Below are 25887 nucleotides of genomic sequence, written 5' to 3'. Positions count from 1 at the left end.
AAAAAGCTTCATGTATCAGTTCAGACTAAAATATGTGCCTGTGTTAGATCCCTGTGTGCCTGGCTCCCTGCATGCCATTTGCATAGCTCATCAGAACGTCGGTAGCCTTGGTGGATGGCGTGCAAGGAGTCATGCATGCTGTGAGTCATTTATCGGAGAAGGGAACATTGTTACATTAATTGTACAGCCTCGTTAGGATGTCATGCCTAGAAAGCTTGACTGTGCCGTGCATTGAGGGAAACTAGGAAGCTGTACACTTTTGGGTATGGTGTGCATCCATTTTGACGGACAGAAACAAGAATTTATGTTCATGATGGAAAAGAGTCAAGCCTATACTTAATAGTTTTCACTTTCATACTGCCAGGTCACCAGCTTGATTTTGACACAACCCTAATCATCCACAGTAAGATAATTTTCCCTCTGTTCAACAAATTCAAATAATGGTCATCCACAATTCAATCATTAATTTAAAAGCTTTCATTAATTTGCAGTTCATGACACGTTGGGGGATTTGACCTACCATGAAGCTTGCTCTTGTCTGCTATAATTTGCAGTTCATGACACGTTGGGGGATTTGACCTGCCATGAAGCTTGCTCTTGTCTGCTATCTAGTAGTTTTTGTTTTGCAGGCAGATCTTGATGCTCTGACCAGGCCAAGGGTGAGGTGGGCAATTAACAAAGCATGGAATATGGATCTTGCTTCTTGTGTTAGATTTTTGGTTAAATGTAATAACTATTAGTGGTTTTTGTATTCCAAGAATTCAGTCAATTTTTTTTTGCTTTAATGTGTTAGATTTATTTCTCTTATTTTCACGTATAAAATATTTAACTTATTAAAATTAGAGTACACAATTACAAAATAACAAATATAAAGAATAGAAGCTATTCCAAAAAGAAAACATTTCTAATATAATATGATTCATATTTTCTGGCAAAACACAAGGTACTAAACAATCAAACAAAATAAATTATGTGTGTTTTAGCAATAAAAAAAAACATAATAAAGTACTTTTTGTTATTTTTACAAAAGTTTACATGTTAACTTACCGTACAGAGTCTCTATAGTCAAGCACTAGTGATAATACCTTGAAACAAAAATAGACACATTTATTAAAAAAATTATAAAAACTTAATAACTCATTTTATTTATAAGAGATTGTTCTTATATATATTATATACATTGCTTTGCTCACGGACTACAATTAACATTATTTGCAGTAGCTGGAAATGAAATTTCTATTTAGCTATTTTTTTCAAAAATAACAATCATTATCAATCTAATTAGTGCTTTTTCAAAACATCATATCGAGTCACATTATGCTCAAGTTATAGAAATTACACATATGGTAGCTACTAAAGAACGTGAGGCTGGTAAAAAGGTTAATCAAATATGTAATTTACATCGAAATAGAACTACTCATTGAGCTCTCATTTTGATTTTATTTACAACTTAGTAGATATTTATGATGTAACTATTACTATATTTAAAAGTATGGTTCAAGAAGGATCTTTTAGCTCTATATGTGGAGAAGCTAGTGGTTGTTTGATTGTGATGAAATCTTTTGAATTTATATTCATCTTTTATTTGATGCATAAAATAATAGGGATTGCTGATTTACTTTGTTGAGCTTTGCAGCAAAAATCTCTTTACATCTTAAATGCAATTAAAACTTTATTGTTAACTTGATAAATTTATATATATGAGTGAATGATTGATTTTAAAAAATAATTTATATGCATTGATATCATAGTCCAGAATAGGAAAAATTCTTGGCTCTGCCCCGAGACCAAACCTTTTCTATTTTGTCCCTCCACCAAAGCATGAAGAGACAACAAAATAAACATCCTCGCATGAAGAAAGATGTTGAATTTGATAGAATTCTACAGAATAATACCATGCTATTTTTAAATTTATACTGCAACACATGAGATAAAACGGTTTAAGCTTTTAGTATTCGTAGTTTCCTATTGATTCATGTCCATTTCATACTCCTCTTTTTTTATTTTGCAATGGATCAATCAACCAATTTATACTAAACCACAATACACATGTATTTCACACAATAACAAGTTAAAATTAATTTAAACAAACAACATCTTTTACTAAATTCAACATCGTGTTAAAAGGATTGTTCCTATGGAATCAAAAAAACCTTTCGTTTGACCACACAACACCAGAATGATCCAATCAATATATTTATATATCTGTAGCAGTTATTATCTAGACTCATTTAATTAGAAATAAAAATTTGCTTTTCTTTTTTTCTAAGGTTTATAGAACAAGGATTACCAAATAAAAAATACTGGAAAATTTGGTCTATATCCTCTAGTATGGGTGCTTATATCGTAGTATAATATCCATCAGATAAAAAAGAAGCCCTGGTTATGAAATTTGAATATCTTTAATATCATTTTTGTTGGTCAACATTTTAACTATGGTAGACATTCATAGGCGAAGCTTGGTAGTTTCTTACAGCAAAGGTTTCCTGTGATTATTGTTCCATATTCTCATATTTTTTTATTTAGAGTAAATGGAAAATTGCCTTGCATATTACTGTTAGCTAAGATATGAATCGATCTACGTAATTAAAATGCCCAAGAAATGTTTTTACTTTTTTCTCTGATTTAGGCTATTTTTGATAACCTTTGCTTTATCCAAATCAACTTGCTCATACTAGATTGTAGAGACCTAATCTTTCAAAGCATTTACTATATTCTAGTATTCCCTGCCCTTTTTGCTTCTTTCATCATCATCTCAGCCTTGTATTGAGCTCTTAAGCTTTTTTGTTTTTTCAATAATGAGATTGGTTAATTTTATTTTTTTTGCAACTTCTAGTCTCATTTTGTTGTGATCCTTCTCTTTTTTTAAAGAAGTTATTGATTCCTTGCCAGCACGTCTCCTACCTTCACAAGCCTTTTTCAGAGTCACCAACTCTTTTTCCAGCATTACATGTTTGTTCACTAGATCATCATACTTGATCATTCTTTCTTTCTATTATCCTTAGATTCCATGCACAATTTCCTTAGACTGCTTATCCATCTTTTAGTGGTTCTTTCCTCATTTCAAATCCTGTATTAATTCAACTATCTACTCAACCTTTTGTCTCAACTATTGGTTTAGAAAGGCCTTCATCCTTTTCTTTTTAAAAGTTGGTTTTCTAAGAATTTTTGTTGACTCTTACTATTTTTCAACTCAATCCTCAGCTTATCTAACTCCTATAGCAATTCTTCTTCATTATTTACCCCTTTTTTTATGGGTTCTATGGTAGAGGATCTTCCTGACTGATGTTTGGCTTTGCATTCTAATGTTTCTAAGCACCCAAATAATTCATCATTCCTCCATACTAAGTAATTAGGGTTGGTTGAGGATTATTTTTGTTGTTCCTCTCTGTAGAATAAAATAAGCTACGTCCAATCACATCTGATAATGTGATTGGCATCTTTGAACAAACTATTATACTTAGCTAGTCCTTATGTCCTTGATAGGTACTAAATGCCTCTAAATTTCCTAGCTACTAATAAGGGTGAGTAGCTGATGTAACTAGTTAAACCAATCAATGGGACCCATTCTATATCACCACAACTCAAAAGATAAGATAAATTGCTTACCCAAAGGGCTTTTCCACCTAAAATTACTCTGATAAAATGCTTGGTAATTTTTTAACCATGACTTTTAATTTAAGTTGTTCCATTCCTCACTTAAAATCATCATGAAAGGTCTTATGTTGAACAACCAGAAATTATTGAAAACTTTTCTTGGTGTCTCTAAATGGTTGACTATCCATATATAATATAGAACACAACACCACATTGCTCCCTTTCCATGCAATTTACAATGGTTTGGGGATAAAAGAGTTTCAGCCAAGAAAGCTGAGGTGGGGTTATTCTTTGTCATTCATATTCAACTAAGGCGTTGGCAGCTTCAATATTGATGATCCTAATAACTTCTAAAGGAAACGAAACTAACTCGAAGGTGGTTAAAGCAACTACTTAGTATTCCCTTATCTTTATTTACCTTTATTTTATTCATCATTAACTTCCACTTAAATTCTCTATTAAACATCTTGTATTGATCAAATTTTATAGATGCAATAATTTTACAATCTTGGTAGTTGTGTTCTTAATTCTTTGTCTAAAATATACTTTATAAGGGTTATATGGGAAGTTAAGAATCTGGGCATACTCTTTGATGGTAGGGGTTATGTCAATATCATCAAAGGTGACACATATAACATGGATTCCATAAATCCATTAAGGCCTTGCCTGTAGAAATCTAAACTAAGATCCTTATTAGGTGGGCAATTCTCCCTTACTTTCTGTCAAACAAAGTCTCATCCACATATCATAAGACTGTCATAAGCTTCTTTATATTATCTATGAGTTAATGTATTTTGGTTATGTATAGTAATTCAGTACTTAGAGAAAATCCCCTTCAACTAGATGCATCATCATGGATCTTTCCCCATACTTAGAAAAAGTCATGGAAATCATAGTTTTAGCTTAAAAAAAAAAACAACCCTGTAAAGTTTAGGATTTTAATCAAGTTTGAACTATTGCAAAATATTGCAAAATGAATTATTAAGAAGTCTATACCCTAAAGGTAGGTTCTAGGTTATGACATGAGGGGTAAGCTCAATAACTAGTTTTAAAAGAGTCTATGATATGTCTAATAACCTCTTTTCATAAAGGTGGTGTGGGGATTTACAAAAAATAGTTAGGGCACAGTGTAATTGTTATTATTAAGTAAATGCTCGGCTTATAGTTAGATTTCTCATGAATCTGAACTCCGACTGAAAGTCATAAGACAAATTACTATTCCACACTTAACCTAGAATTAAGTTTATTCAAAAAATAAAAATACATGAAAGCATTAATTCATACCTGATGTACTTATGCATGCGTAGTATATAAACATGCATAATAAAGTAGTAAAAATAAGTAAGCAAACAATCAAACAATTAAAGCTCAATCTAACTAATTTCTTCTTTGCTACGTGAGATTTATGAAATACTTTGTTTAAATTCACCACCATTGGGTTGTATCTTCTTTTTTTATTATTGCTACGTTATAGCATCCTTCATGTTATTTATTCTATATTGTTCACCATCATTAATAAGTTTATGAATGCTTTCTAATATTTTGTTTGTGTTTGTAGTGTTTCTATGCAGTCTTAAAAAATCGCATTCTATCTTTTAGGGTAGGTCTCTTTAAGTTAGTTAAGTTTAAACCTCAACCATAATATCTAGTTTTAGACATATATGTGTCAATGTTCACACTTATAAGTTATATTAGAAAGTTTAGAACTTTCTACTAATTAAAATATTAAACTTAAAATGTCTTAAACCTCTCATTGTTAGAATTGCTAAATATCTAGTTTGGGCATGTTATTATTTGTTATTTCCCCTTTCTATGTCGTTTAATTACAATATTGATATTATTACCCCATTTATATTGTTTGGACTTATGATGAAATATATATGGATTCCTATGTGTGCTTATAACTATTATGTTTTGTATCTATTTAGAAGTTGCAATATAGCTTTTAGGTTAGCTTCTCTTTCAAGTCAATTGATTCTAAAACCCAATTAAAATAAGTTTTTTAAAAGACTTATCTATTTCTTAAGTTTGTTTTTAGTTTGTCTATTTTTTACATTATGGTTGAAACCTTTTAATCTTGCATCTTGGTTTTGTTATATTCTTACCATTTTAATACAATCATTGTCAACTGTAATTTGTTATTTTCTTTTATATGGATGTAAATATTTTTAAACAATATGTGTTATGGCATTCTTTTTTATTTTCTAGTGAAAAATCAAGACTCATTCATATATGTATTCATATTGGCTTTGTTTAAAAGAAATTTACAAGTTATATTATTAGAAAATCATTCTAAATTATCATTCTAAATTCTAATTTAGAATAATGAATTCTAAAAAATTATAAATTACATTTTTAATAAATTCTCAATGAATATAAATTTGAATTCTATTCAAATAAAAAATTAAATATGTAAATCATATAAATATATAAATATATTACATAAATTAAATGTATTATATAAATCTAAATGTATTATATGTAATCTATTAATTAAATATAATAGGAATATATTAAATAGGTAATAGGAATATAATAGGAATGGTCCTGAAAAGAATATCTAGCATCGCTATTCATAAATAGAATCCAGGTACTATGTGTCAATATTAAGACAAAAAAAAATACGGATATAGTTAAATGGTAAAATTTTTCCTTGCCAAAGAGAAGACGCGTGTTTGATTCTCGTTATCCGTATAAGTCGATTTATTTAATAAAATAAAGGATTTAGTATAGTTGACCTTAATAGTCTAATTTTTTTACCCCTTGACACGACCAAAAGATTGATGTCTTCTCCCAAGTGCAGGAGTGTCAAAGTAATAAATAACCCGGTAAGACCGGGATCGAACCACAAGGAGGTTAATTGTATAAATTATAGATAATAACAATACAACAACAATAATAGTAACAACAACAATAAACAATAATAATAGTAATAACAATAACAATAGCAATAACAATAACAATAACAATAATAACAAGTTCTTGATATGTAGTGGCATTCCTTTATATTCAGGAAATTCAAATGACAGTACTGTTTCAAAGCTAGGTTTATAGAATCATTATGTTCTTCTATCTAAATATCTGCCCGATTTTACATATCATCATATATAAAAATTCAATTTTTTAATGTAATATATGTATAATCTAGCCTTTACCACACGCGGTTTTTAGAAAATTAAAGGAAAATCTTAGGCATCGTTGTAAGTAACTGACAATACAGAAAATTGAAAGCAATATTAGCAAATACGTACAGTAAATTAGAGGGATGAGTACATATATAAGCCTGCATCAAAGTAAACAGACTTCAAGAATCTTCATCTTGGATCTGCTACGCAACATTGGGTCATTCACCCTTCTAATTATAGAGTTAGCACTAGAATCTAGATCTTGAGGTGCCCTACTTTCTCTGGATAATTGTTTGGTTGCATAGCCTTCTCTATGGTAGCTTCTTTTGCAAGACCTTTATACTTCTTAATAAAATCACTGGTCACATTCACCATGAACAACAGCAACGACAACAACCTGCTGCTATCCCAAAAATGTTAGCATATTGATTGACAGTTAGGTTTTTGAACCCAATCCAATGTGGACATTGTGCATGCTTGTGCTAGCTAGAACTGAAATTTAGGTGTATAAAGATAGTATTCTGGTACTTAATTAGATGAACTTGGTCTACTGGTTCAACCGATAGTACTGTCATAATTTACGGCACTAAGTTGCTAGACCAGTAGACCAATTACAGACACCGGAATCCATTGCACCTCCTAATTAAAACTTGTTTGATCCAATAGACAAGGTCCAAGCATGTAAATCTTTTGCATATATACAGCCCTAGGTATGCATATGCGCGCGCGCGCGCGTATGGTAAACTGAACAGAAGGACACTTTATTATTGCCGTGTGAGAAAAGACAAAAGAAGTGACTCATACAAACACATATATCACCCTGAGGGCTCAAGAAACAATCACAGAAGCTAGCAAACCGTATGTTGAACAATCACAGATTTGAAACATGACCAGCTATATATGTTCTCATAGGAACATGACAGGGTCCACATCCGAGTAATTAACTTTTGTTGAATTCTTACTTGTTTTCATTAACTGCTTAAGACACTTAAGTTGTATCATGTTTGAAAACCTAGTATATGTTACAAAGAGATAACTTATATGCACTTCACTAACAGCCCCCTTCAAATTAACTGAATTTGTGTGAAATGTAAGGAACAAGGCATTAGGCCTTGAGCAACTTGTCCCTTACAAAGTGGTAGTTCACCTCCATATGCTCGGTTCTTGCTTTAAACACTGAATTGCAAGACAAGTACGTGGTACAAAGTGGTAGTTCACCTTTATACTGAATTGCTTTAAACAAGGATTGATGTTAACAACTGAACTCTCTTCATGGCTTTCTCCTCTTTCTTTTTTGTCCTTGCAACTTAAACTGGAGTGTATATTATATCTTTGCAGTATCGTCTTCAAGAAGGACACTAGTAGGAAGGGATTGTTAGAGGACAGAATCTCTCGGGATACTGAGTCTCCTAGTCGTTGCTCTTTGGAGTTTGTATTCTCTAAGTTCCCAGTACTTCGTAAAGTACTAGTTTTGTTTCAGTCATGATCCTTCAAGTGTGTGCATAATTTTGGACCATTGACAACAGCAATATAATTGCTCTTGCTTTCATCAATTTACTTACGTCATAACACATTAACGTCTTGAATAAATCATCATATAACATATCCAGCATCCATTATAAAATCTAATAAATAACACAAAAAAGGTGAACCATATATATATATATATATCTGTATATATATATGTATGAAGATTTCGTTTGTTAAAGAAAACTAATAAACATTTCGTTGCTCTCTCTATGTAGATACTCTCATTATAAAGACAAGAGGAGCTTCATGAGTTAACCTTGTGAGATCTCTCCACTTGTTTTCACTTTGAAAAAGCTTCAACCCGTTCTCTCTTGAAGACTATTACTTCAATACCTTCTAACACAAAAGATTTGTTTGGATGAATCTATATGAAAGGGTGAAAAATATGAAAAGAGTCAAGTCTTGTAAACTTAAAATCCTCAAAAAGGAAAGTAATGGTTCTTTGTGTTGAAAAGATAGCTAGAAATGACCCCCCCCCCCCCCCCCCCAACCCCATTAGAGTCAGGAGAATGGAGGAAGAAGGCTTGCTATGAAACTCACCATATATATAACGTATGATTTGCCTTCTTAAATATCACGGTTGATTTTGGATTGCTTTCTAAAGATTTAAGTCTTAAGATGAATGGTTTATTTTTAATCTAACATATTATTTTACTTTCTTAATTTATACTCATCAAGAATATATATCTGAGATATATATACATATTCTTTAACACTTTCTCATTTGCAACTTGTTATTTTATACTGTCAAGGTGATTTGGGTTTCAGGATCTTTGTTGAGTTATTGAACCTCTCACATTAAACTTTATAGCTGGGTTTAGATTCATTCAAAAGACTCGAATTTTATGATGAGTGATCTATTTTTAATCTTATTTTGTTGTATTTATTAAATAGATGTGGTGCATTGCACGCGATCCATGCACGATTATTTTGTTTTATTATATAATGTAGTTTTTGACACATCCTATATACGATTAATTCAAGTTTCTAAAGTCTAGCTAAATATAGAACTTGAAATAAAAATAATTCAAAGTCAATATCATACATGTAATTAAAGAATTGAAAAGAATAAACATTTTATTCATGATGAAATATAATAGTATTTTAAATATAATAGTTTTTTCCTACTAATTTCAATTAATTTGCTTATAATCCTACGTACCTTTTGTATTCCTACTAATTTCAATTAATAAATATAGTTAAGTGGCTTGGGTTTCAAGATTCTTGATGGGTTGTCGGCCCTTTTTGAGACTTTGTTATCATATAAATTAATTTATAGTTGAGTTTAGATTTATTTAAAAGAATCAAGTCATATAATGAGAGGTATATTCCAATTTTATATGTTACTTTTATTATTTATTAGATGTATATTTCATTTATTGTTTTTTTATTTATTATAAGATGTAGTTTTTGACAATGTAATCATGTTAACAATATATAATCTGATTGGAACCTCCTTAGTGTGTGGTTTCCAATTCAATAATAAGAGTTTATACTATACTTGTTTGATATACCATTAGTGGAACCTCTAACCTTGGCATTTGTTATTATCATTGTTTAATCCTTACATTAATATTCCATCTCCAAGTTCTCATCATCATCTTCTCTTCTTCTTCTCTTTCTTTATTATTATTATTATTATTATTATTATTATTATTATTATTACTACTACTACTACTACTACTATTAATACTATTATTATTATTATTATTATTATTATTATTATTATTATTATTATTATTACTATTGAACAACTAAAATACTTATGGAGGTTCTGGCCTAGTGGTGGGAGGGGTTTGTCCCCTTCTTCCGCACCTGGGTTCGAACCTTACCATGCACACATGTCACCCCGCGGTGCCTTACCTGCTCGCTGGACTTGCAGGATATTCAGTGGACCGTGAGGATTAGTCGTGGTGCGCGTAAGCTGACCTGGACACCCCACGTAAATCATAAAAAAAAAAAAATACTCATGGAGGTCAAGAAATTAAAACTAACCTTAAGGTTTTTTTTTTTTTTTTTGTCTTTCCACAGATCTTTTTATTATTATTATGCCTCCCGGGGTCTAAAAATGATCGCCAATTCTGTTCTTCCTACTGTATTCTTGAAAGCATCACCATATCCTTTATTTGATCCTTTATTTGGATGGGTGCGCATCAATATTGAGTAGTTGATTTGTTATTTGTTGGTTTTTTTAAAAGAAAAATTTTCTCACCTATAAAAATATAAGAATTTCATTTTTTTTATTGATGGTTTTTTTTTTTTCAAAATAGTATGGTAGGACAAAAACGGGAACATAGCTTTGTCTATTTTAAATTTAAAAAATAAATCAAACTCTATACGAATAAATGCTCTATTTCTATGCAAACTCTACAAATAAATGAAGTTATATTTTTGGTGTAAAATTAAAACAGTTTAACATAAAATATAGGATTAAAATTATTTTGAGAGGGAAAAAAAATCACAGCAATTTAAGTAAGATAAAATCAATTCAATGAAAAGAGTATTTATTGATAATAAATAAAATGTTGGAACTTTGTAAATTAAAAACAAAAGGGGGATGCTTCGTCAAAACAAAACAAATCATTTTTTGTTGAAACCATGTTATTTTTCTACTGAGCTACTTAAGACTACAGCATGGACTTTGAAAAACTCTTGAAAGTAGAATTGAGTGTGCAATCAATGAAAGAACCAACCGGTGAATCAAAAACAAAGATGTGAGAGCCTCCAGCCTTCAAATTTATTGAAAGATGTTTCTCGGTCAACAAAGAAAAAAAATGCGACTGGAAACAAAAAATGCAGTGTAACTTACCTACCAGATAGAAGATATCAGAATCTTTTTCGATCCTTCCTTGCCCTTGCTCTCACCTGCCTATCTAACATCTGGATATTTACATGGTGCTTGAATTGGCTCTCGTATAAAGTATGTACAAAAACCTATCTCAGAATTTGTCACAAGCTTCTACACTTCTGCAAACCTTGCAATAAGTTCAAAATTCCCTATAATAGATAACAAGTCACGATTTCCTATGAAGGCATTTCTTCTCGTGATCATAACCTTGTACTTCACCTACCAAAAATGAGGGGGGAAGGGTATTCATCGATTCCACGACCTCAAGTATGGCTTCCCCATTGGATCGTGTAAAACAGAATTCTGTGGCAAAGCCATCCATCCCATATCATCAGGCATCAGGGAACTAGCAGTGTCACGCCCGCTAAAGTAATCGAGTGGATGAGCTGGTTGTGGTAAAGCATTACTGACCCTGGGGGTAACCCCGCTCACCATACCATAGGCCCTCGGCAACACAAACTGCTCAGCAGAGCCCACTGAATCTATGGTACCATTTGGACGCTGGTTGGTGGGGCTACCTGAATGTAACTGGTTAATGGGCCTTGCCATATGCAGTTGGTTACACTGGGATAGAACACTAAATAGGCTTTGATCTGCATTACTTCCAATGCTCTGGTTTGAGACACTAACACCACCTGCACCATTCCAGTCCCCGCGAACTTGATGCTCCCCAGAGAACCAGTTCTGGGTTAACAAACCATCATCATTTGGATGGGATTGGAGCCGTGCTGGCATGCGAACAGGATTAACATTCCATTCTTGCAGATTGACTAGTGGAGCATGTCCTTGTCTTGGAATCAAGAATCCTCCTCCCTCAGAATAAATGTCCTCTGATATATTTTGTTGCATGTACTCCTCAATGTGATTCTTCTGTCTCTGTTCAAGTGACAGCGAGGACTGAAGCTGCCCCTGGATATGCCCTGTATACTGACCATCTTCCATTATAACATCATTTGGTGATTGAAAATCTAACCCGGTTGGCTTTTGTTCATTATGGTAGGGTAAAGTTACCTGACCTTTGAACAAAGATTGAAGCAACCCACTACGATCATGGTTTGGGTAAGAACTGAAAGAACCATCATCAGATTGTCTGTGCAATAAATCTTTTCCGGTTTCCTCTTCATGCACTTCAGATTCCAAATCAATCAACTGGGAGCATTGTTCTTCATTAACTTGATGTGGCAGTGACAATCTACCAGTAGATGTGTATTCATGATTTGCAGTGGAATCATAATATGAGTTGGGTATGCTAACTGCTGACCAGACATCTCCACCAGAAGAGAAAGGAACTCCCTGATCAATGGAAGCGTCTCCGATGTGCATGGTCCCTGAGTACTCAGATAAATGTGGAGAAGCTTCATCTGAATTAGAGTTCAAATGGACATGATTATTTTCCATATTCATATCTATGGGATTAAGATCATGGCTAACAGAGAGGGAGGAAAGATGATGCGGGGACTGATTCTGCTGGGAGCCTGAACCAGAATCTCCATAATCAGAAATGCTGGATTCTTCGTTTCTTGATCCATGATCATGCTGATCCTGAAGCACAATTTCATGGTTCTGTTCCTGCTGATCCTGAAACACAATTTCATGGTCCTGTTCCTGCTTATCCTGAAAAAACAATGACAAAAAAGCCAAACTTAGAATCAAGTATGGAAGAATTCACCATCATTCAACAATGAGAATTGGGTTAAACAGGTTCTGATGGTAAGCAGATGATATTAGCTGTATAATTGAGTGATGAGCAAAAAAAAAAAAAAAAGGGCAGGGGGGGGGGGTTGATATGAGGACAGAGAATTAAACCTCCGTGTTGGTGTCATGTTGGTCTGCACATTGATCGCTCTGATCCCGAAGCAGAGTCTCATGACCATCTTTCTCCAGATGCTGGTTCAGGAACCAAACAAGTTAAATATAGAACAGGGAAGATTTCTAGGATTTCACTGTCATACAAATTCTGCTGCCCTGGACATGCAACAAAATGATACAAGCCCACGAAAAGAAAAAATACACAAGGCCAGAATATCAGACCTCCACTGGATATTTTAATATCTCTTCCTCCAAAGATTTGGTTATCTCCTGTCTCTGAAACTGTCTCTCTCTCCAAATTGCATATGCTACAGGAAGATCTTTGTTTGCCAATTGCATCCTACATAAAACAAAATCACATTTTGAGAGAAGAAATCAAATATTTTTGTGCCTGTAAAAAGATAGTGTAGTCCAACAATGTACAACTAACCAATGCTCCTGCAACTTCTTTTGTTCCTCTTTCACGAATTCTTCATATGGTTGTACATGCAAAGTATCAAGGTCACCTAACACACAGTTAAGAGACTTAGATTGAATGCTTTTACCAGACTGCTTCATGATCTTAACAAGTTGGTGCTGCTTCTTGCTTATCTGATATCAAATGCAGGTCATCAGCAAAATCCTTAAAAAGAGAGAAAAGTTCAAAACAAGATGAGGAGAAGAATCACATGTATTTTCCACATTTCCAACATTTTGCAAATTTCTAGCCTTATTTTTATATGCAAGAGAGAGAGATTATTATCACTTGACTTGGTTACTACTTTAGGTAAACATTGATTGTGGTGGTCACCTAAGCATGCAAGGTAAAAAGTGTAGACACGTAAAACTTGACAAACAGGAGAATTTTATGATGGATGAATCCTGCCATTAAGGTAAAGAATAAATACTAAAGTACTTCATATAAACTAAGAAATAACAAAGACGCCAACCTTTAAGTATGACATATATTTTGCACCGTCACTACGGTGGATATTGCGCTTGTGTAGCTTGTCTCCTTTTCCAGGTCTGGCATCATCTGAAGCAAGCAACGACTTTCTCAGTTTCTCCTTCATGGAGCCTTTCTCACAAATCCTGACACCAAAGGCAACTAGTGAGATTCTTACACAATTGAGCAGGACTGCAACACAAATGGTGCAACATAAGATCTAAAAGATCTCCTGCCCATTATGTAATTATTTTTTGGAAAAGAGGCAAGGCCACTGCAAATTGCGACCTGCTAAAGATAGCAACAGCATTGCACCAAAAAGGGAGAAATAAATCATAAAGATCAGAATAGCATTAAGAAAAAGATATTAAGCCCAGAATGTCTGCATCAAACCAACCAGCACTTTCCAAAAGCAAATACAGGAGCTACAGGCATCTCAATATATTATTTACTTATCTTGAAGGATGGTGTTGTTGAAGGGGGTGGATACTATGAATTTTATCGGGAGAACAAACGCACGAGAATAAGAGTATGGAAGGCTTTTAGGTCTCCACCCTCCATGAAAGAATATAATGAAGCTAATGTTAGCAACGATCATGATAATCAAAACAGGGTTCCAACATGAGCCTGTAGAGGCGTCACCTCAGGAGGATAAGTGGGCTTCTTTAGCAAGGTTATCAGAAGATAGTAAATCAAAAGAGATGTGTCTCAAACCAAATCAGCTAATTGATATTGTTCTGGGGGAGAGTGATATAGGAATCTAGTAGTGATCCTCAAACAGAGTTCAGATTTTGGTTATCCTTTCAAATTTTCAGAAGCTCTGTAAAGCAAGATATCTAAAAATAACAGAGATATTTTTATCCTTTTTTTATACTTGAATCTTCACAATGTTTATCTTTCAAAGATTGATGAGCACAACAATAGAGGTATTGAACCTTTACAAGCAGGGACCTGTAATGATAGAAATATGAATAACTTTTTAGATTGTATTTCATGGATAGAAGAAGTGTTGGTTTAGAAAATGAAAAAACCTCACTTAATTAAACCTTGGAAAACTTCAAGAAATAACAATCAAATGCATGGCAAGGAAGACCAGTTGAGGAAAGCTTAATTACCTTTTCTGAACCTCTCCACTCTTTGTTACAGGAGAGTTCTGGGTATCGCTGCTAGATGTTTTCTCCTCTGCAACCAAGGAGCAGGATCCAGATGTCGCCGACTCATTCTCCCCGGTGCCATGAAATTCAGACTCGATATCGCAAGGGGAAATTCTTTTATCTGCATCACTTCTTGACCTCCTTAAAAAAAATAATGTCCAAATGTGAACATGAATATCATACGAAGAAGTCCAAGAGCCTCATTAACTTGACAAAAGACTATGATAAGAAGAAACTGCAATATAAACTCTTCAAAAATCAAATGCATAATTTGATGATTTAAAACCTTAAAAGTTATCTCCGAACCATTCCAAACAAAGTAATGAAGCAATAATCGTATGAAAATATGTATTTCAATAGTGAAAAGAAGGAACACAGTCAAGTAATCAAAAAGTATGGCGCATGCAAGTGTAATTAGGGAAGCATGAATGAAAAATTATGCATAATTTAAATCCTCCTCAAATTTCCATTTATTAAAGAATGGATAAGGTGTTCAAATAGTTCACAAGAAAACAAATAAGGGAGTTTGGTGTCATTAGATACAGCAAAGTCAAACAACTAGTTATAATCAGGTGAATTGAAACATTTACCATTTTACACAACAGAAATCCCCCACTGATAATTAACCAGCTTCGCAAATCCAGTAGGAAAACTAGTTCAAGTTTCCACCAGCTTACATGACATTCCACAACTGTACAGCTCTCAGGGTTTTTTTTTTTTTTTTACCGTAACGCACACGATGGGATCAAAATCTTCTTTCCCATTACTACACTATTGAGCATGACATTTTGTAGAGTCTAGGAATGAGTGGTTAAGCATGATAAAGGCAAAACAGCTGAGGAAGATAGCTCTGCCAGTACAATGTTTTGCTTTGCTTGCGCATAATACAGAGACTTTATATACAAGGTACAGCAAGCAGCAGGTACAAACCTCCATATCTTCTGCAAAATTTCCTTTTCAGGATCCTTGCTGCTTTCCCACGTGTCCTTCAACTTCTGCAAATATGTTATCATGCTGCCACAAGCAGAAAACCAATAAATTAAGCAAACATTGTTAACATAGGGAACACACATCGCCTAAACGGCTAAGTTAAATAATGAAACAAAATCAGAGAAGTATGCCTTACTCAATGTGATAATCTTGTAACTTGGAGTAGAATGCCTTTTTATCAGCCTTTAGATGCTGTTCCTGACAAAGAACCACATCAGGGTGAAGATTACCAGAGCAAAGTGAAGCACCCCTGCAACAACATTTTCCACATAAATAGTCTAATCAAACTTTGAAACAAGATCTTATGTTCATAGTGTACAGCTTCAGGAGAAACCACAATAGAGTTCCTAGTTTTTTATTTTAAATTTTCTGATACTAGGAAACCCAAACATATCAGTGTCATGCCAGAAATCAAGAACATGCAAGGCAGTTATAAGATATGAAAACCCATATATAATATAGAAGAAAGATAAAGCACCGAGAATCAACAAACTTGATGCCACAATACAAAAGATTTAAACCACTCCATGTTGCCACTGTCAAGCAGCTTTCTTTAGTGTTAAAAATTCAGAACATGACAGTATTTCTCTAAAAAGTCAGCAAGTAACAGGAAAGAAAATTCTCTACGGCCAAAAAGCACAAGTATGAATTTTGTTTCTTATATATATATATATATGCTCAAGCCCAAACAAGATGAGATCAGAAGACATTGTGGGAAAGGAGGGAAAGAAAACCTTCAATACCACATGGAAATAGCTTATTAGATAATGGAAGAGAAAACAGAGGATCCCTACATAAAACCTTGACCAGAGAACACAGGAAAAAATCAAAATTCATGAGTGCATCTGTATTGCCATATCTCCAAAGAGCTCCAAAGAAGGTCGTGGTTGATCCCCACCCCCCTATAAAAAAATAAAAATAAAAAAACTGGTATCAAATACCAATACTTACCATCTAAGCAACGGATTTCCAAAATGAAAGTTGTCCCCAGCAAGCAATGCTTCCACAACCTCTTCCGTGCCTAGTCCTGTTGGTAGAAACTGCTTAAGAAAGTTTCTCTCATCTTCCGATAAATGATTTTGCCAAGTCTGCATAAGGTTCCACATAGAGGCATTAGGCATTAATATATATATATATATATGCAAGCAAGGAAAAAATATGCACATGAATAATTACAAACAATGATCACAAGTTATAGTCACCTCGTAGGAAAGGACCTCTGCTAAATTCTGCAGCTCAAAAATCTCTGGAGGAACAGCAAAAACATCTGCCAAAGGATTATGATAGTGGAGAACAGAATCAACAAATGGCATTAAATCTCTCTGACTAATGCCAATTTGCTCCTTTTTGGCAATAACCTTCTTTCTGTTGCCATCCCACTCAAGAGAAATAAGAGATTTTGCATTCAAGCCATTCTTCGATTTATTCTTTTTCATTCTGTACGGGTCCCGGGAACTACAACCAGCAAGGCTGGCACCATTAAGCCGTTTTCTTCGTTGATCAGCCGCCATTCACCACAGCCCAAGATGTCAACAATCAATCCTATCCTCGGTGGAAGATTAAAGCAACATGTTTTTAGTGTACCTGTGTAATTATCCACAGGCAAAAAACAAAATTACTTCGAATATTAGTTAAACAGTCAATTAATAAACAAGTTCAAAGTTCTATAATGCATTGATAATTGGAAAAATAGTATATAGAATATAGAAATTCAATTTTTGAATTCAACACAACATTTTATAGATAAAGAATCCGAAATTAAAATAAATCACCCTCGTCGAACAATGCAACCCGTGGTGCAGAAATCGAAAAGCCAGACATGTAAAAACTGAGATAAAAAAATTAAAAGATAGGTCTTTCGAATTGGAAATAGGAAAAACCCTAAATAATTGAACGGAAAAAATACCTTGAATAGAAACGAGCACCACTTAAATTGAGAGTGAAGGCTGCTTGGTGTGTTAAACGCGCAAGCAAAGCAAGGGAGCGACGAGAGAGTAAAAGATAGAAACGGAGAGATAATCAAAGCGATAAATAGAGAAGGAGAGAGAGAGAGAGGTCTTCTATTTTTATTTTTATTTTTCCAGTGTTATCCTCCTCCTCCTTGATTGGCTAGGTTTTTACGAGAGCGAGGGACGCCACAAGAATACGAGAGAGCGACAGAGAGAGATTAGACGAGTGGTGTCCGTGCGGTTTTGTGTAGCCTCGCACTATGAACGGTTGGTTGAACAGGGTGCTAGGAGGTTGGACATTCAACCCTTCATTCGCGCGCTTGGGGCTCGGCTTCGCTTATCCATGGCTCCTCTTAGGCTGAGCCCATCGCGCCCCGCCTCGGGTTCCGGAATCCGTATTGTTTACGAAAATAAAGAGATGGCTCGTTAACTTTCTGTCAACTTCAGTCACTGGTCTTTAAAATTCCTGATTTTAGTGGCTTGGAGTATATTTTTTACGGTAATGTAACCCTTCTGTTTTATCAGGTTTCATCCATAAGTTTAATTTAATTTTTGATAATTAAAAAGAAGAAGATGGGGAGGCATCTTCCACCTAAATTATTTCTTGTTAACAAGGATTAGCCTTAATCTCAGTTTCATTCATAAAATTTATGGTAAAAAAGGAATTTTTTTTTCTTAACATAATCTACTTTAAAAAATTATAAATACAAGCAAAATATATATATATAACATCCTGTGTTGAGAGAATATTGTTTAAAATCAAGGCATATTAAAACTATTGATACTTAATATTGTAGGATATGTTTTGAAACCTGTACACTACTAAGAATAAAATCACAAGATATAAAAGTGTTATTTATAGATAAAAAAAAAATTATCCTCTTATTTTTAAAAAATATTTTTTATATTATGATATTAATATAATAGTTTTGTGGGGTTTGATAGAAAAAGGAAAGTGAAAAAATATTATTAAAATGTATTTTAATATAATATATAATATATATTTCCAGTTTATTTATCTAAAATTTTCTCTTTCCTTCCCTTTTCTTTTACTAACTAAAAGAGAGCCCCCCCTTTTTTTTTCTTTTCAAGCCAATGTTGCCTACCTCTCTTTTTTATACAAATTTCTCGTTAAATCCAAATAAACAAAAAAAAAAATTGTGCTTTGTACTCTAGGTAAAAAAAAATTATGTTTTTTATTTATTTTATTATCTAATTTTAGTTTTGTTTTTTAATTATTTATATAAAAAAATAAGATTTATGATAATTTAAAGGTTTTAATATGAATGTGTTCAAATATGTTCACAATAAATGTTTGAGTTTATTGGTGTAATCAATTAAATGTTTTTTTTACTGTAGATGAATAAATTAATGTCTATACAAAATCATTATACTTGACATCTCTTGTATTGGTAGAGTAAATTATTGAAATTATTCAACTGAGATCTCTTAATTTACTATATGGCACGACTAGAAGGTTGATGTCTTCTTCCAAATATAGAAATGCCGAAGTAATAAATAACTTGATAAGACAGGGGTCGAACCATAGGGAGGTTAATTGTACAAATTATAAACAACAATAATAACAATAACAACAACAACTATAATAATAGTAGTGGTGGTGGTGGTGGTGGTGGTAGCAGTGGTGGTAATAATAATAAAAAAAAAAAAGAGAAGAAGGAGAAGATGACGAGAATTTGGAGATAGAATATTGGTACAAGAATTAAACAATGATAGTAACAAATGTCAAGTTTAAATGATCCACTAATAGTATGTCAGACAGGTATAGTATAAACTCTTATTATTCAATTGGAAACCACACACAAAGAAGGTTTCAATCAAATTATAGATTGTTAACATGATTATATTAGTCATCTTATTCAATTAATGCTAGTACTTGTAAATTTTGTCAAGCATTCATGATTATAACTTATGTTAACAACAAATCAAGTTCCTTTCATAACTTAGGTGTCGGTTATACCATACAGTATGAACTATAAAAGTGCCAAGCATTTATTGTACCAAGTGTTATACAATATAAATCAAGATTAGTTATTTAACAAGCATGGTATTAAAGAGTGAACAATATAACAAATATAAAACAGTTAGTATCAAACATTAAAGTCCATATTAAGTTTACACTATACTTATTCTTACACCATTAGTGTAACCCTTTCACCTTGACATAGTAAACTTAACTAAACATAATAAAAGAAATAAAAGTAAATAAATAAAATAAGAGCATAAATAAGATAAGAGTTAACTAAGTAAATAAAATGAAATGAAAGGCATAAACTTGATATTAATAAAAGTAAAGCACAAACATTACAAAAAATACAAAGAGAGAAAGCAAGAGTATGATCTTGATCTGGAAACTAAAATGCCTAAATGCATGGCAAATGTCTCCTTTTATAGACCAAAATTGGGAACTATTGATCTGATGACTAATTAATGAGTGGGTGATCAACTCTTGACTTGGTGACAATCCTTATATTCTTTTATCTGCCCAAAACGTCATTGATAACGTCAAAATTGGAGCAACTTGAAAACGTGAAAGTTGTAGAAAATTATCTCAGTTTTCCTGTGTAAAACATTCAGCTCATTTTAACTTCTAGAACTCCAAATATGACCAAAATAATAAACAATCCTCAGGCTGGAGGACAGATTCAAACTTTTTTGTTGTTGTAATAATTTGGACTTGAAAATAACCTTTTTAGATCTTAGGCTCCATATGAAAGTTGTAGGCCTATATCTTACTTTTTCATCCATATAAAGTAGACCTAAATATAAGATTTATAGCTCAAGATATGACCCAATTACTGAATAGTGTTCCGGTTTGGATTGCACTAACATCTTTTTTTTTAAGTTTGACTATCTCTTTATCCTTTCAATTTCAGTTCTTAAATTCATCAATCAATCCTTTTATTTATGCGATAGGCCTGCATTTAAAATGAACATTTACCATAAATTAAAGATATATTATATTATTAGATATATTATTATAAAACATGTTTCAGTTAAGGAGTTATTGATACTTCAAGTGCAAAATGATGATATAAAACCTTGATAAAAATACACTTTTAAGTATCAATCACTATAATCATAGATTAATTATTTAATTAAGGTCTTTTAATTTATAATATACATATTTAATTATCATTTCATATCACATATTTGTTTATAATTAATTGTTAATGAAATGCCTAGAGTCAGGAGAAGGTACGGGTTTGAATCTCATGAGCTATACTTTTCTATTTCCTATTTTGATATTTTCTTTTGTTTGAAACTAAAGTATATTATTATAACTTGTTTCAAATATTTGACTCAGTGAGCTCATATAATTTTCTTACGTGTGTCTATGAACAATTTAAATGTTTATAAATGATCAAGTAAAAGTTAATCAACATAGTTAATACATCCATATGAATATGAATTGAAATAATTTTTTATAAATTAATGTGTATTTTGCTATAATTTTTACATGAAAAAATTAAAATTATTGTGTACTCAATTGAATTTTGTTTAATAGAGATTTGTTGAGTACCTGTGTTAATTATTACATAGACACTAACAATGATAAAAAAAACCCAACAAGTTTATTAATTAAATTAATAAGTCATTAGACAAGTATTTTAATTATAAATTCATCGAGGATGAAGAATCATTTAAAGTTTCAAGTTATGTAACTCAATCGAGTTCAAAGAAAAATCACATTAAAAAATTATACAATATTTGTTAGTAATCTACCTCCTCATCTAAAAAACTCTAACTCTGCCACTGCTTGGGAGCCAGGTTAGGCCTAAGTTATCACAAACAATATTTTGTGGGGAAAAATGAGTCGGGTCTTACAGTGTGTAACTTCCCTCGCTACACCTTCAGTCTAACAACATCATCATTCCTTTATTTCAATGATTTTTTCTTCAAAATCTTTTTAAATTTTTGGTGGTAATTTTTTTTGTGGTGATACCGTACCTAATTTTTCTACTTAAAAATACGTCAGAATAACATATTTTTATTTTTTATAAATTATTTATAACATCAATATATCCAAACAATAAAAGAAATATAAAAAATATTTAAATAAAAAAAATAAATTCTTAATAAAACACGTATCAAACACATTCACATTACACACGCTCTATAAATATGGTATGATATGTCTTCCTGATCCAAGTCAAGTGATAAACATGTTTTATTTTTTTAACAAATTATTAAAAACACCAAAACAACTTAGCTTTTCACTTTTGAAATTTCATTACCCGTGAACTCACGTTTCGTGGCTCATTTACAGTGTATTTTTGCATTTATTACAGTCCAGTCCCTATAATTTGAATAACTTATACTTCAGTAAGTTTGATTTTTTTCCAATTCTATTATTTGAATACAACTTTGTACTTCATTTAGAATATAATAGTTTTTAACTCGCAATAACCCACATTTCCAATCATTTTTTAACTTGAAAAATAAAAAAAATGTTAGAAAGTTAAAACTTTGACGAGTATTCATCAAAACATTTTAAAATATTTAAATCACAACATATTAAATGATTAAATATATATAAAATAAAGACATATTTTATTAACTTAGATTTACCATGTTATTTTGTGAAACTCGCCATCTTAAGTATAAGATTGTGATAAAATCATAAAACTCATATGAAAATAAGTTAGAAAGCTCAATTATAATAAATCAAAAAAAAAAATAACTGAATGAAAAGAATACATTAAAAAATCAAAAAAATAACTTAAGTAAATTTATATTAATAGTTAGCATAATATTGCAAGGCAAACCAAATTTTTCTAGATACGGCAAGAAAAAAGTTAGGGCAATGCTATGATTTTTAAAGAAATAAACAAAATTTAAAACTTAGGTAATTGAGTTGAGCATGTTTAATAAGTTTATTAATTTAATAATATAAAAAAATATAAATTTAATTTAATAATGTGGAATACTAGCAAAACTTTTAAATTCAAGTCAATCTTTCAATATTATAAATAGTGAAATCTCACACACATCTTAACTAAAAATTTTATTTTTTAACTAATTTAATATTGAATGATAACATGAAAAAATTAATTTATAAAATTTATTAAAGAAAAGACAATAAAAAATAGAAAAAACCTAACTTGACACAAAATAAAGTAGGAATCACAAAAAAATACAAATCATCTAAAATAATACACACACGGGGCAAGGCTGAAATTATATAAAAAAAAAGGGTTAAAATTAAAAATATAATTTATTATTAGAAAATTTATCTATTTAAAATTAAAATACATTATATTATTCTATATTTAAACACCAAAACTACAAAAATTTAAAATATTTCACGGGGCCCGAGCCTTGCCCGCCTTCTTCTGGTTTCACTTTTGTACACACATATATAATCAAATGAATAAGAAAATTTTGAAAGAAATCAAGGGAGGATAAAATAAAAATAAAAATAATTTTTAATTTGAAATTATTTTTTTAAATAAAAAAATTTAAACTAAAAAAATATAGACAAAATTTGAGGAAAAAGGAAGAAGGTGCAACTGTCATTTATGTGGGGGGCAGCACACAAGATGAGGTGGAGAAGAGAGCAATAAAAGAGGAAAATCAAACCGATATCTAACCAGATAGAATCAGCAAGCATATGCCGCCCTAAAAGTAAAAGGATGCCAAAACGAACACCATGACGTGGTCAACAATGTTTCCTCTAATTGCACGTAAGAAACCCACGTGTCAAAACCACTCATTTTCTTCCTCTTATTCTGTAAGCTTTGCTCTTCCTTTTCCCAATCTTGTTGAAGGTGCTGATTACTGTGTTTTTTTTTGATAAATAATTTTTATATTTATTTGTTATTAAAAAAATTAATTAATAAAAAATATTTTTTGATGAAAAAAATTTAATTTAATTTCTAAAAAAGAATTTTCTTAAAAAATTTAATTAAAACATACTTTTTGAAAGTCATAAAAAATTTAGAAATACTATATTATTTATTTACTATATCAAATTTGATCTTTAAACTTTTGATTGTTTTATATATTTTATTTTTAATATTTATTTTTAATATTATCTTTTAAAATTTAATTTTTATATTAACTTTGAACCTTATTTTTATAATTGTTATTTGTGTTTTTCTTATTATTTTTTTATTAATTTTTTTTATCTATCAAATTTGATTCGTATTTTTTTAATTGTTTCTTATTTTATTTAAAATAATTTATGAAATGTTAATTATTATTATTTATTTTATTTGAAATTATTTATAAAATTATATATTTTTTTAATTTTATTCTCATTCAATTTTCTAATTTTTGATATTTTTTTTATTATTTTAATAAATTAAAAAAAATAAAAAAATATTTTTTAATTTATTTTTCATAATATAACTAAATATTAAAAAAAAACACATAGAATCATGTACTCGAGGGCTTAGCTGACCTGGGCCAGGGAGGCTTGGTCCAATTGCTTTAAAATAAGAAGAAATAAAGATCGTAACGGACGACGAGCCATACTAACACATCCTTTACCAACTCGGAAACCGCCATTTCTTAAGAATTTGAAATCCAAGCCTTTTCCTTAATGAATTCGGACCTCATGACTGAGCTACCTTGATCACCATGTATTTAAGTAATGCCCGCTTCTATTATTCTTTATCTCTTCTGTCTTGCGTTTTCAAGCAAGTACTCCTCTCTCTCTCTCTCTGTTTTTTTTTTTCTAGTTACAATTTACGTGCCATAATTAGGGTTACATTAAGGATTAGGAATTAGGTTCAGTGAATTTTGATTGTGGTTTCCTCAGTTGTGTTCAGTTGCCCTAGTTTTGGATAAAGGAAAAATTATATCATGTTAGTTCTATTTTTGGATGAGTAGCTATGTTGTATATATGGAAGCTTTGATTTCTTTCCAAAACAGAGCAATATGATGAGTATTTGACATGCTTTAATATTTTCTCATTGCAGCACTACTGAGATTATTACATAAGCATGAAGAACTCACCTACTGTGTCTACAATGGTTGCTGATCAGAATACAAAAGACTTGGTGGAAGAAGATGTGGGGCTTGCCTGCCCTCCTTTCGATGAGGAAGATTTCATGGCTGCTGAAGCTTCCTTTTTTGACCTGTCCGAACAAGTGTTTTTCAGTGGATTTGAGGGTGATCATAAAGGTGACTCATACTTGTCTGTCTGTCTACGTGCTTGATCCGATCATATTTGATCATGGTTTTTGTTTCAACTAACTTGATTTGTTTTGTATCGATCAGGTGCGGAAAGAGTTCAAGGATCATCCGGAAACCTCAATGCGGTGCAGATCATGCGGAAAAAGCATGGTAAAGGCAAGGACATGAAGGTTTTAGAGCAGGTCTATAAGCACAAGGACAACGCTCCTAAAGATACAAATACTGAAACAAGAGCTGACAATATCGATTCCGATAAGAAGACATCAACAAAAGCTGAAACTATTGAGTCCGATAAGAAGACATCAACAAAAGCTGAAACTATTGAGTCCAATAAGAAGACATCAACAAAAGCTGCAATTGTTGATGACAAAGTCTCATTTGAGCTGAGGATTAATTCGGCAAAAAGGAAACTACAAGAAAGTTACGAGAAAATTGGAAAAGGTTAGTGACTTCTTTCTCTCTCTTATTTAAGTTTCCTTCGATCTCTTTTGCACTGTAATTAAGATCCAAGTATGCTGTTCTAATGTTTTTGTTTTCTCGTGATCACAGAGAAAAAGAGGAGACAGATTCAAGTCCTTAGCCTATCCGAAGTGCCTAAATTTCCTCAAGTGAAATGCAGGCCTGAGAAGCATCGCAGCGGTTTTGCACGCAAGTTCAGGAGTTTTGCTGCTTGCCACTAGCCTACCACGAGTTGCAATATCAAGAGCATTACGGAGTCCGATATCACAGATGGACAAAGATTAGATTCTTGGGTGTGGATTCATGAAAGAGGTGGTTTCTAATTCTTTTTGCTGGC

At 31.8% G+C, this 25887-nt stretch overlaps 1 protein-coding gene across 2 annotated transcripts; it reads right to left on the bottom strand.

The window, feature by feature from the left end:
- Positions 1-10950: 10950 nt before the first annotated feature.
- LOC105132137 (uncharacterized) lies at positions 10951-18146 on the bottom strand. Of its 2 annotated transcripts, none has more exons than XM_011035466.1 (11): positions 17885-18146; positions 17181-17562; positions 16930-17066; positions 16115-16228; positions 15919-16002; positions 14950-15129; positions 13839-13980; positions 13340-13500; positions 13132-13249; positions 12907-12987; positions 10951-12678 (listed from the first exon to the last, which is right to left on the bottom strand). In XM_011035466.1, exons 2-11 carry the CDS (start codon positions 17487-17489, stop codon positions 11347-11349), a joined length of 2658 nt encoding a protein of 885 aa, XP_011033768.1. In that variant the 5' UTR covers positions 17490-17562; positions 17885-18146; the 3' UTR covers positions 10951-11346. The 2 variants fall into 2 exon arrangements, with proteins under 2 accessions (XP_011033768.1, XP_011033767.1); XM_011035465.1 differs by having other exon boundaries at positions 10951-12714; positions 17885-18145.
- Between the last annotated feature and the right edge of the window lie 7741 nt (positions 18147-25887).

Source organism: Populus euphratica, unplaced genomic scaffold, assembly GCF_000495115.2.
Source record: "Populus euphratica unplaced genomic scaffold, PopEup_1.0 scaffold26.1, whole genome shotgun sequence".
NCBI lineage: Eukaryota > Viridiplantae > Streptophyta > Magnoliopsida > Malpighiales > Salicaceae > Populus > Populus euphratica.
Note: the sequence above shows the minus strand (reverse complement) of the source record. Positions and strands in the feature narration are given on the sequence as shown.

Excerpts from the sequence above, each read along its gene's own strand:
- LOC105132137 (XM_011035465.1), bottom strand. The coding sequence starts at position 17,489 with ATGGCGGCTGATCAACGAAGAAAACGGCTTAATGGTGCCAGCCTTGCT. Across the intron at positions 16,229-16,929 it reads GGAAATCCGTTGCTTAGATG|GGGTGCTTCACTTTGCTCTG; the intron begins GTAAGTATTGGT and ends ATGTTGTTGCAG. Across the intron at positions 13,250-13,339 it reads AAGAAGTTGCAGGAGCATTG|GATGCAATTGGCAAACAAAG; the intron begins GTTAGTTGTACA and ends TGTTTTATGTAG.